We start from the raw sequence: 12,338 nt of genomic DNA, 5'->3' as shown, positions 1-12,338 counted from the left end.
GCTGTTCACAGCCTCACCACCAGGTGGACCACCGCCCCCCAGACCCGCTGTTCACATCCTGACCGCAAGGTGGAGCCCCCTGTGTTGTGTATTGTATTGTATTGTATTGTATTGTATTGTATTGTATTGTATTGTATTGTGTTGTGATGTGTTGGGATGTGTATACTGTTGTTACGTTGTGTATTGTGTTATATTGTGTTGTGTATTGCGTTGTTGCATTGTGTTGTGTTGTTGTGCATTGTGTTGTGTATTTCGTTGCATTGCATTGTGTTGTGTTGTGTTGGATTGTGTGCAGTGTTATGTATTGTGTTGCGTTGTGTTGTTTTGCAGGGTGGTGCTAGCTGAAGCAGGGTGTTGATGTGTGTTGTGTATTGCGTTGCATTGTATTGTGTTGTGTATTGTGTTGTGTTGTGTACTGTGTTGTGCATTTTGTCGTGTTGTGTATTGTATTAGGTTGTATTGCATTGTATCGTGTGGTAGTGCATTTCATTGTATTGCATTGTGTCAATGTGTGTTGTGTATTGTGTTGAATTGTGTTGTGTTGGGTAAGGTTGGTGCAAGCTGAGGCAGTGTGATGATGTGTGATACCCAGGGAGAAGAGATGAAACAGCTCGTTAGTGAACTGTGTCACTTCACCTCCAGGCTGAGAGAACGAGCTCTGTGGGAAATAAATAAATATTAATACACACATAGCAAATGTAGGTCAGGGTGAGACTCTTCATCTACAGCATCTGACTCACCTCCTCCCCCCTCTCTCTCTCTCTCTCTCTCTCTCTCTCACCTCCCCCCTCTCTCTCTCCCTCCCCCCTCTCACTCTCTCTCTCTCTCCCCCCAAGCAACAACACAACAGAAGCCGTTAGAAGGGAGGCATTGCCTGAAATCCACTGTCCACATACAGAGAGAGAGAGAGAGATAATGAGAGAGAGAACCAGAGAGAGAGACAGAGAGAGAGAGAGAACCAGAGAGAGAGAGACAGAGAGAGATAACAAGAGAGAGAGAAAGAGAGCGAGAGAGAGAGAGAATGGGTAGTTAGGTATAAAGATATAAATAATTAAACAGCTTATTTTAAGTCTGATGTTTCTGTCTTGCTAGCTAGCTGTGTTATCTTTCTGTGTTGTTAGCTAGCCGTGTAAGCGTTCTATTTTCTTGAATAGCTACGTTCACTTTCTATGTGAAATAGCTCCATTAGCTGTCTTTGTCAGCTTTAACTTTCAATGATGTTAGCTAGCTGTATTGGCAATTATTACAGATTGACACTGAAATCAGTGGACAGATTTTTGGTTGAGATCCTTAATAATAATATTAATAACTAGAAAATGCGGTAGTGCTGTAGTGCAAAGTGAGGTTGAAAACATGTTTTAATAAAGCCACATAGTTTAAGACGCAAAGAAATGTTGAATGACTTAAATCAAGTGAAGGGATTTGAACAAAAGTCACAAGTTCAAAAGTCGAAACAATGTAAGCATGCACACCATTTAAAAAATCAAAAATGTCTGGAAACATATAAAGTAAAGAGTTACTAATAGCTAGTGATAAAGTTTGAATACATTTGAGATAAATATAGCATAGCTGAGCTTTTATTTGTGTGTGTGTCATCACTTGTAGTCACTTGGGAAATTGTGCAATTAAAGTTATTCTTTCACATATAGTTTATAGAGATAAGCTCACAAAATGATGGGGCTTATACCGTTGTATTCCATGGAATTTTTAAGCAGTGATGTTAGTCTTCAGCTTCTACCGGGATTACACCTGATGTGTAGTAGTAGTATAAATGATATCGAAAATCGGATATATTTGAAGATCAAAGTGTCTTCATGTGATATGTTTGAATCAAAGTTAAAGTTAATCAATTAACCAAGTTACGAAGTCAGAAGTAGTTGAAGTGTCGGAGAATGGGCGGAAAAAGTGGAATATTTTAAAAAGTTTCTAATTGTTAAAAATTTGAACGGTAGCTCGCAATTTCAAGCTATGAACATTATACAAGTGGAATGGAGTCACTAGGTGTAACAGGAAGGAGAAGGGTCCTGGCATTTGTAGAGAATAATAAAGAAAGAGAGAAGAAAGCCTAAGAGGAACAATAGTTGAATGCTGCTGCAGCACTCACCTTCTGACAACAACAACAACAACAACAACAACAACAACAACAACAAGAACACCACATTAATGATTCACCAGTGCATCAGTGTAAACATGCATCTTGTCGTACTAAGTTGTAAACAGTTTTTGGAGCAGCAGAACGGACTTCCCCTCTGACATCACAGTGATGTCACTACAGAGTGACGGCACTGACGATCCACTTAGATCACCTGATTGGCCAAAGCAGTAAGCTCTGAGGTATTGCTGGTATTGATCTTCGTATAAATATTAGCATAGATAAATACGAGTCCCATTTTACAAATGTTATAGAAATGTTTCAGAACGACGTCCTACGTTTGTGCATGTGCTGTAAAAGCATGGGTGGGCAGAAGAGGTTGAATGTGTTGCCACGGCATTAAGAAAGTCAGCTTGTCTCTGATTGGTCCTCGTCTACCACAGAGGCGGGCCTATCCTCACCCTGGAGGGCGTCGCCCTGCGGGGGGGCGGCGGTTGCCGTGGGAGACGGAGGAGTCTTCCCGTCGGCCGTCCGGCGCCGCCTCCTCAGGGTCAGACTCTGCAGCGCCTTCACCTCCTCCAGCACCTCCTGCGCCTCCTTCCAGGAGCACACCGCCTCCTCTAGGAGACGCACGGCCTCCGCACGGCGACACGCCACCTCCTCCTCCTCACACTGCTCAGACTTCTCCTCCTCCTGCTCCTCCTCACGCTGCTGCTCCTCCTCACGCTGCTCAGACTTCCCCTCCTCCTCCTCCTCCTCCTCACACTGCTCAGACTCCTCCTCCTCCTGCTCCTCACACTGCTCCTCCTCCTCACGCTGCTCAGACTCCTCCTCCTCCTTCTCCTTCGCCTGCTCCTCCTCAGCCGGCGGGGAGGCGGGCGTCAGGGCAGGGGAGGTGCAGGCGTTCTTCGAGGCCTCGGGGGAGAAGGAGGCGGTGGCAGACTCCTCGCTGAGCCTCCGAGGAGGATGGGAGTCGAGGAGGAGAGGAGGAGGTGGAGGCTCCTCGCTGCTCCTCAGAGGAGGAGAGGAGGTGCTCTGTTGAGCCAGGACAGGAGCATCTGGGCTGCAGGAGGAGCTGGGGAGGCGCGGGGAGGAGGGGGAGGAGGGGGGAGGTGGGGAGGGGCGGGTCCGTGCTTTAGATCGAGGAGACCCCTTCCCTCTCCTGCTGTACGCCTCCTTCCCTCGCAGACCAATAGAGTCACTGCTTCTGCTCCTGGGAGACCTGGCAGTCAAAGGATACTCTTTAACCTGTGATCCAGACTCTCCTAATGTAAAGACTCTTAGCTAGACTCTCCTAATGTAAAGACTCTAATCTAGACCCTCTCCATTTAAAGACTCTAATCTAGACTCTCTCCTAATGTAAAGGCTCTTATCCAGACTCTCTCGATGTAAAGAATCGTATCTAGGCTCTGCATTTAAAGAATCTTATCCAGACTCTCTCCATGTATAGACTTTTGTCCAGACTCTCTCAATGTAAAGACTCTTATCCAGACTCTTCATGTAAACTCTTATCTAGACTCCAGGTAAATACTCTCATCTCTCTCCATGTAAAGACTCTTATCTAGACTCTCTGTGTAAAGACTCATATCGAGCCTCTCCATGTAAAGTTTCTTATCTAGACTCTCTGTGTAAAGACTCATATCTAGACTCTCTCCATGAAAAGAATCGTATCTAAACTCTCTCCATGTAAAGACGCTTATCATGATGGTTTACCTGGAGGGGGAGGGGCCTCTATGGAGGAGGCGGAGTCGTGGAGAGTGGATGTCCTTCCTGAGAGGAGGGGCTCCTCCTCCAAGCCCCGCCTCTTGCAGCTCCTGACCAATAAACACAAGGTAGGGTTTCTATGAAGCCATTAAAACTGAAATGCTGGGTAGTTACGATGGAAACCAAAGAGAAAGATTTTCCCATTAAACGGTCTGCACTTACAGTAGAGGTTATCTACTAATGGATGAGAAGGTCTTCAATGAGACTCTGATGATGAAGAGGTATACAATGAGACTATGATGATGAAGAGGTTTACAGTGAGACTGTGATGATGAAGAGGTCTACAATGAGACTGTGGTGATGAAGAGGATTACAGTGAGACTGTGATGATGAAGAGGTCTACAATGAGACTGTGGTGATGAAGAGGATTACAGTGAGACTGTGATGATGAAGAGGTCTACAATGAGGCTCTGATGATGAAGAGGTCTATAATGAGACTGTGATGATGAAGAGGTCTTCAATGAGACTATGTTGATGAAGAGGTTTACAGTGAGACTGTGATGATGAAGAGGTCTACAATGAGACTGTGGTGATGAAGAGGATTACAGTGAGACTGTGATGATGAAGAGGTCTACAATGAGGCTCTGATGATGAAGAGGTCTATAATGAGACTGTGATGATGAAGAGGTCTTCAATGAGACTATGTTGATGAAGAGGTTTACAGTGAGACTGTGATGATGAGGGGTCTTCAATGAGACTGTGATGATGAGGGGTCTTCAATGAGACTGTGATGATGAAGAGGTCTACAGTGAGACTGTGATGATGAAGAGGTCTTCGATTAGACTGTGATGATTGAGAGGTCTACATTGAGACTGTGATGATGAAGAGGTCTTCGATTAGACTTTGATGATTGAGGGGTCTTCAATGAGACTGTGATGGTGAAGAGGTCTACAGTGAGGTGTGATGATGAAGAGGTCTACAGTGAGACTGTGATGATGAAGAGGTCCTCAATGAGGCTCTGATGATGAAGAGGTCTCCAATGAGGTGTGATGATGAAGAGGTCTTTAATGAGATGTGATGAAGAGGAGCTCTTTGAGGAGAAGATGTGAGGAGGAGGAGGGGTGAGGAGGAGGAGAAGGGGTGATTGATTCAGAGGCTCTTACCTGGAGCCTAAGCTCCTCCAGGAGCTCCTGAGCTCGCTGCATCTTCTGGGCGATGAGGCTCTGGAGCGGACCTCCACCCTGACCTCCACCCTGACCTCCACCCGGACCTCCACCCTGACCTCCACCCGGAGCTCCACCCGGACCTCCACCCTGACCTCCACCCTGACCTCCACCCTGAGCCCTGAACTCAAAGTGGATCCTCGCCGGTCTGAAGGAGAGCAGGAGCAGTGTTAGAAGATCCAGGAGAGAGGGAGAGGAGGAGAGAGGGAGGAGAGAGGGAGGAGGGAGGGAGGAGAGAAGGAGGAGAGAGGGAGGAGGGAGGAGGAGAGAGGGAGGAGAGAGGGAGGAGGGAGGGAGGAGAGAAGGAGGAGAGAGGGAGGAGGGAGGAGGAGAGAGAGAGGAGGAGAGAGGGAGGAGAGAGAGGAGAGAGGGAGAGGAGGAGAGAGAGGAGAGAGGGAGGAGAGAGGGAGGAGGAGAGGAGAGAGGAGAGAGGGAGGAGGAGAGAGGGAGAGGAGGAGAGAGGGAGGAGAGAGGAGAGAGGGAGGAGGGAGGGAGGAGGGAGGGAGGAGAGAGAGAGGGAGGAGAGGGAGGAGGGAGGGAGGAGAGGGAGGAGGGAGGGAGGAGAGGGAGGAGGGAGGGAGGAGAGAGGGAGGAGGAGAGAGGGAGGAGGGAGGGAGGAGAGAGGGAGGAGAGAGGGAGGGAGAGGGAGGAGAGTGGAGGAGAGAGGGAGAGGAGGAGAGAGGGAGGGAGAGGGAGGAGAGAGGGAGGAGAGGGAGGAGAGAGGGAGAGGAGGAGAGAGGAGGAGAGAGGGAGGAGGAGAGAGGGAGGAGATAGGGAGAGGGGGAGGAGAGAGGGAGGAGAGAGGGAGAGGGGGAGGAGAGGGAGAGGGGGAGGAGAGAGGGAGGAGAGAGGAGGAGAGAGGGAGGAGAGAGGGAGGAGGGAGGGAGGAGAGAGGGAGGAGAGAGGGAGGAGAGAGGGAGGAGAGAGAGAGGAGAGAGGGAGGAGGGAGGGAGGAGAGAAGGAGGAGAGAGGGAGGAGAGAGGGAGGAGAGAGGAGGAGAGAGGGAGGAGAGAGGAGAGAGGGAGGAGAGAGGGAGGAGAGAGGAGGAGAGAGGGAGGAGAGAGAGAGGAGGGAGGAGAGGGAGGAGAGGGAGGAGAGAGGGAGGAGAGAGGGAGGAGGAGTGAGGGAGGAGGGAGGGAGGAGAGGGAGGAGGGAGGAGAGGGAGGAGGAGGGAGGTACCTGGAGGAGAGGCCCTGGTCCATGGAGGAGCAGCGCCTCCTGCCCTGGGCGCTGAGCCGCTTCCCAAGCTGGGGCGTCAACGACTGGACCTGCTGCTCCAACACACCAGGATCACCCCAGATTAGGATCACCCCAGATTAGGATCACCCCAGATTAGGATCACCCCAGATTAGGATCACCTCAGATTAGGATCACCCCAGATTAGGATCACCCCAGATTACGATCACCCCAGATTAGGATCACCTCAGATTAGGATCACCCCAGATTAGGATCACCTCAATTTAGGATCACCCCAGATTAGGATCACCTCAGATTAGGATCACTTTAGATTAGGATCACACCCAGATAAGGATCACCCCAGATTAGGATCATTTTAGATTAGGATCACACCCAGATAAGGATCACCCCAGACTAGGATCACTTTTGATTAGTATCACACCCAGCTAAGGATCACCTCAGATTAGGATCACTTTTGATTAGTATCACACCCAGATAAGGATCACCTCAGATTAGGATCACCTCAGATTAGGATCACCTCAGATTAGGTCTACTGCTCCAAACACACCAGGATTATCTCAGATTAGCTCCACAAAACACTACAGGACGGGGCTAGATGATCTCAGACTAACAGAATAGAATAGAATAGACTTTATTTGTCATTGTGCATTGGATACACAACGAAATTTGTTTGTGCAACCACTAACAAAAGTGCAGTTGTGCTGGGTGGAGGGTAGGAGTGTAGTGTGATTATTAAGTTCTGTGATGGCCCTGGGGATGAAACTGTTCTGCAGTCTGGAGGTGCGGGCTGTAGTGGCCCGGTAGCGCCTGCCAGAGGGTAGCAGGGTGAAGAGATGGTTTGCGGGGTGAGTCTCATCCTTTAAAATGCCACATGCTCGGCGGAGGCAGCGCGTCCTAAAGATGTCATCCAGGGGAGGCAGTGGAAGTCCAACTATTCTCTCAGCAGACCTTATGACCCGACTGAGGGATTTCCTGTCCTTTTCTGTGCAGTTGACGTACCATGCAGTAATACAGTAAGTGATCACACTTTCAATGCAGCAGTGGTAAAAAGTCTTAAGCAGCTCGGGAGACAGGTTGTTTTTCCTCAATATTCTCAAGAAGTAGAGCCGCTGTTGTGCTTTCCTTACTGTGGCAGTTGTGTTCATCACCCATTTCAGGTCCTCTGAGAGCATAACCCCCAGGAACTTAAAGCAGGAGGTCCTCTCTACTTCCTCACCATTGATGATGAGGGGTTGAGGGTTCGCCTTTTGCCGCCTGAAGTCGACTATGATTTCTTTTGTCTTTCTGACATTCAGGGTCAGGTTGTTTTTTTTGACACCATTCTGTCAGTCTGTCAACTTCGTCTCTGTAGGCACTTTCATTTACATGGGTGATTTGTCCTACCACAGTGGTGTCATCTGCAAATTTGATCACAGTATTTGAAGGATGGGTGTTGGTGCAGTCATATGTGTATACGGAGGACGGTGGACAGGACGGTGCTAGATGATCCCAGACTAACAGCACGGGGCTAGATGATCCCAGACTAACAGCACGGGGCTAGATGATCCCCTCACCTGTGCGTGTGGAGGTCTGGAGGTCCTGGAGGTCTGAGGGGCCTCCGGGCGCGGCCGGCCCCAGCAGCGCTCGCTGCCTCTGGGCAGGCTGCCGGTGGCCGGCCCCCTGGGGCTCGGCCGCAGCTGGGAGGCGTCGGTACCGGACCGCTGCCGACCTTTGACCTCTGCACCCCCAGGATGGAGCTCCTCCTCCTCCACCAGGTCAAGGGTCAACATGCCCTGGGAGGAGGACTGCAACACATGGATCACAAAAGGATCATTCATCACTGTGAGTGAGTGGGTGAGAGGGTGAGTGAGTGGGTGACAGGGTGAGAGGGTGAGAGGGAGGGTGAGTGAGTGAGTGGGTGGGTGAGAGGGTGAGAGTGTGAGTGAGTGGGTGAGAGGGTGAGTGGGTGAGAGGGAGGGTGAGTGAGTGGGTGAGAGGGTGAGTGGGTGACAGGGTGAGAGGGTGAGTGAGTGGGTGACAGGGTGAGAGGGTTAGAGGGAGGGTGAGTGAGTGAGTGGATGTGAGTGAGTGGGTGACAGGGTGAGAGGGTGAGAGGGAGGGTGAGTGAGTGAGTGAGTGAGTGGGTGAGAGGGTGAGAGTGTGAGTGAGTGGGTGAGAGGGTGAGTGGGTGAGAGGGAGGGTGAGTGAGTGGGTGAGAGGGTGAGTGGGTGACAGGGTGAGAGGGTGAGTGAGTGGGTGACAGGGTGAGAGGGTTAGAGGGAGGGTGAGTGAGTGAGTGAGTGGGTGAGAGGGTGAGAGTGTGAGTGAGTGGGTGAGAGGGTGAGTGGGTGACAGGGTGAGAGGGAGGGTGAGTGAGAGAGTGAGTGAGTTGGTGAGAGGGTGTGTGGGTGAGTGGGTGAGTGAGAGGGTGAGTGAGTGAGTGAGTGAGTGAGTGAGTGAGTGAGTGAGTGAGTGAGTGAGTGGGTGAGAGGGTGAGTGACTGAGTGAGTGTGAGTGGGTGAGAGAGAAAAAGAGAGTGAGTGAGTCAGTGAGTGAGTGAGAGGGTGGGTGGGTGGGTGAGAGGGTGAGTGAGAGGGTGAGTGGGTGAGAGGGTGAGAGGGTGAGTACCACACTCAGCAGGTGTCCTCTACTGGGAAGGCGTCTGATTGGAGGGATCCGGACGCGGTCTCTGGTTGGGTGGAGCAGAACCACCTGCTCCTCCACCCGGACCTAGGTAGGGGTTAGACAGTACAGGCACAGGTCATTAAGGAGCAGGTACGGGTTAGACAGTACAGAGACAGGTCATTAAGGAGCAGGTAGGGGTTAGACAGTACAGAGACAGGTCATTAAGGAGCAGGTAGAGGTTAGACAGTACAGAGACGGGTCTTTAAGGAGCAGGTAGGGGTTAGACAGTACAGAGACAGGTCATTAATGAGCAGGTAGGGGTTAGACAGTACAGAGACAGGTCATTAAGGAGCAGGTAGGGGTTAGACAGTACAGAGACAGGTCATTAAGGAGCAGGTAGGGGTTAGACAGTACAGAGACAGGTCATTAAGGAGCAGGTAGGGGTTAGACAGTACAGAGACAGGTTATTAAGGAGCAGGTAGGGGTTAGACAGTACAGAGACAAGTCACTAAGGAGCAGGTAGGGGTTAGACAGTACAGAGACAGGTCATTAAGGAGCAGGTAGGGGTTAGACAGTGCAGAGACAGGTCATTAAGGAGCAGGTAGGGGTTAGACAGTACAGAGACAGGTCATTAAGGAGCAGGTAGGGGTTAGACAGTACAGAGACAGGTCATTAAGGAGCAGGTAGGGGTTAGACTGTACAGAGACAGGTCATTAAGGAGCAGGTAGGGGGTAGACAGTACAGAGACAGGTCATTAAGGAGCAGGTAGGGGTTAGACAGTACAGAGACAGGTCATTAAGGAGCAGGTAGGGGTTAGACTGTACAGAGACAGGTCATTAAGGAGCAGGTAGGGGTTAGACTGTACAGAGACAGGTCATTAAGGAGCAGGTAGGGGTTAGACAGTACAGAGACAGGTCATTAAGGAGCAGGTAGGGGTTAGACTGTACAGAGACAGGTCATTAAGACGTCATGAGACGGGTCAGAATATCAAACTTTTAAAATCAAAGACGTATGAATACTTGAGAGAGAGATATGTCTCAAAGACCAAAATACTACCCTGCCAGTGTTTATATTTCGGGCAGGAGCTAGTTCACCTGGTAGGGACAGGGGGAGGGGTTAGTTCACCTGGTAGGGCCCGGGGGAGGGGCTAGTTCACCTGGTAGAGGTAGGGGGAGGGACTAGTTCACCTGGTAGGGCCCGGGGGAGGGGCTAGTTCACCTGGTAGAGGTAGGGGGAGGGACTAGTTCACCTGGTCCAGCATGTGGCTCTTGGCTCTGAGGATGGCGGCGTTGAGATGATTGATCCAGGATTCCTTTTCTTCTGGACTCACCGCAAGAAACACCAGGTGAGGAACCTGGAGAGGCAAGAGAGCAGTGAAGCTAGAGGGGAACAGACTCCTGGCTATAGAGGGGTACGGACTCCTCACTCTAGAGGGGTACGGACTCATGGCTCTAGAGGGGTACGGACTCATGGCTCTAGAGGGGTACGGACTCATGGCTCTAGAGGGGTACGGACTCATGGCTCTAGAGGGGTACGGACTCATGGCTCTAGAGGGGTACAGACTCATGGCTCTAGAGGGGTACAGACTCCTAGCTCTAATGGGGTACAGACTCCTAGCTCTAGAGGGGTACGGACTCATAGCTCTAGAGGGGTACGGACTCATGGCTCTAGAGGGGTACAGACTCCTGGCTCTAGGGGTCCGGGGGGTCCGGTCTCAGGCCAACCTACCGTTGGGCCCGCGGTGGGACAGCCAATCAGGGAGAAGCGGCTGAGGTCCTTCTTGCTGCGCCTCCTGCTGCTCCGGGTCTCCTCAGAGCGGTCGTAGAGGAGGAGGTCCACCCGCTCCCCGGACCCCCGCTGGGACCTGACCTCTGACCCCACCTACACACACACATTATGTTACACACACACACACACACACACACACACACACACACACACACACACACACACACACACACACACACACACACAGAGCCCTGACCTCTGACCCCACCAACCCACACACATTATGTTACACAAACATAATCTCACAGCATGTTTTTAATAATAATATATAATATTATAGCATATATTATGCATATGTTAAGTGTGTATACTATAATAGTATATAGTGTATAGTATAGTGTAGTATATATATTATAGTGTAGTTTGTATATCATAGTGTAGTATATATATTATAGTATATGATAGTGTTGTACGAATATTATAGTATATTATAGTGTAGTATGAATATTATAGTATATTATAGTGTAGTATATATATTATAGTATATGATGATGGTGTAGTATAACGTGTACATTCACTTCCTGGTCTGACAGCAGGAGGTGCTCTCCTCTATATTACAGTACATTCACTTCCTGGTCTGACAGCAGGAGGTGCTCTCCTCTCAGCGAGACGAATCTGCTCCTCCACAGCTCCCTGAAGAGGCCACGCCCACAAAACCTCCTCAACCAACCAGCTTTCTCTGGGGGGTGAAGGGGAGGGGCCGCAGCCTACACACGCACACGCACACACACACACACACACACACACACACACACACACACACACACACACACACACACACACACACACACACACACACACACACACACACACACACACACACATTTATATATAAATAATGTATGTATACGGTTAATATATATATAATAATATATTATTATATATATAATAATAATATACAGTGTATATATATATATATATATATATATATATATATATATATACACGCATACTATATACACACAAACAGTAAAGTGGACGCATCAAATTAAATTAAATCATGATAGTAAATATTTTACCATTATGATTTTGTTTATTTTGTTGACGCTGAAATTTTATAAAGCTTTTTGATTCTTGAATCTTGAGATTCCAAAAACTTAATCCACGGTGCGTCACGTGATCCTCAGAAGCAGAAACCATCTGGGCGCGCGACGGATTACAAACATCAACATGCACGCGCGGATTCTGACCTCGTCTGCGCGAAATAAAACAAAAGGAATCACGAGCGACAGGAGCGACCCCCGCATCACGACCCCGACACACCGGTCCTACCGCCTCCCGGTGAATGACGCGCCTCCCATTATCGCGGATCGGCTCACCTGCTGCTCCGCGCTCCGGGTCCTGGACCGGGTCCCCTGGTCTTCCTCGCCCCGGGTCTTGGACAGGGTCTTCGACCGGTTCATCATCCTCGCTCCAGCGGGAGATGCTCCGGTGACAGACCCAACCTCATGCGCGTTCGGGATGAACCTCAGCTCGGGGAAGCATCCCCCCCCTCTCCTCCACCCCCCCGACTCGCTCCATCTCTCGCGCGCGCAAACACTTTATTCTCCGTAAATGACCCGACAGCGCCATCTACCGACCGCTAGGAGATTACACCGTCAGTGTGTTTGTTTGTGTGCGTGTGTCTGTATGTGTATTTGTATGTGTATGTGTATGTGTATGTCTGTATGGGTCTGTGTCTGTATTTGTATGTGTGATTATGTGTGTGTGTGTGGGTGTGAGTTTGTGGT

At 49.9% G+C, this 12,338-nt stretch overlaps 1 protein-coding gene across 2 annotated transcripts; it reads right to left on the bottom strand.

The window, feature by feature from the left end:
• Positions 1–1,555: 1,555 nt before the first annotated feature.
• On the bottom strand, positions 1,556–12,069 carry plekho1a (pleckstrin homology domain containing, family O member 1a). Of its 2 annotated transcripts, XM_030346616.1 has the most exons (10): positions 11,928–12,069; positions 11,121–11,315; positions 10,549–10,701; positions 10,070–10,174; positions 8,824–8,925; positions 7,770–8,000; positions 6,199–6,290; positions 4,960–5,167; positions 3,806–3,906; positions 1,556–3,314 (listed from the first exon to the last, which is right to left on the bottom strand). In XM_030346616.1, exons 4-10 carry the CDS (start codon positions 10,079–10,081, stop codon positions 2,501–2,503), a joined length of 1,560 nt encoding a protein of 519 aa, XP_030202476.1. In that variant the 5' UTR covers positions 10,082–10,174; positions 10,549–10,701; positions 11,121–11,315; positions 11,928–12,069; the 3' UTR covers positions 1,556–2,500. The 2 variants fall into 2 exon arrangements, with proteins under 2 accessions (XP_030202476.1, XP_030202474.1); XM_030346614.1 differs by having other exon boundaries at positions 10,549–11,315.
• Positions 12,070–12,338: the final 269 nt, after the last annotated feature.

Source organism: Gadus morhua, chromosome 22, assembly GCF_902167405.1.
Source record: "Gadus morhua chromosome 22, gadMor3.0, whole genome shotgun sequence".
Taxonomy (NCBI): domain Eukaryota; kingdom Metazoa; phylum Chordata; class Actinopteri; order Gadiformes; family Gadidae; genus Gadus; species Gadus morhua.
Note: the sequence above shows the minus strand (reverse complement) of the source record. Positions and strands in the feature narration are given on the sequence as shown.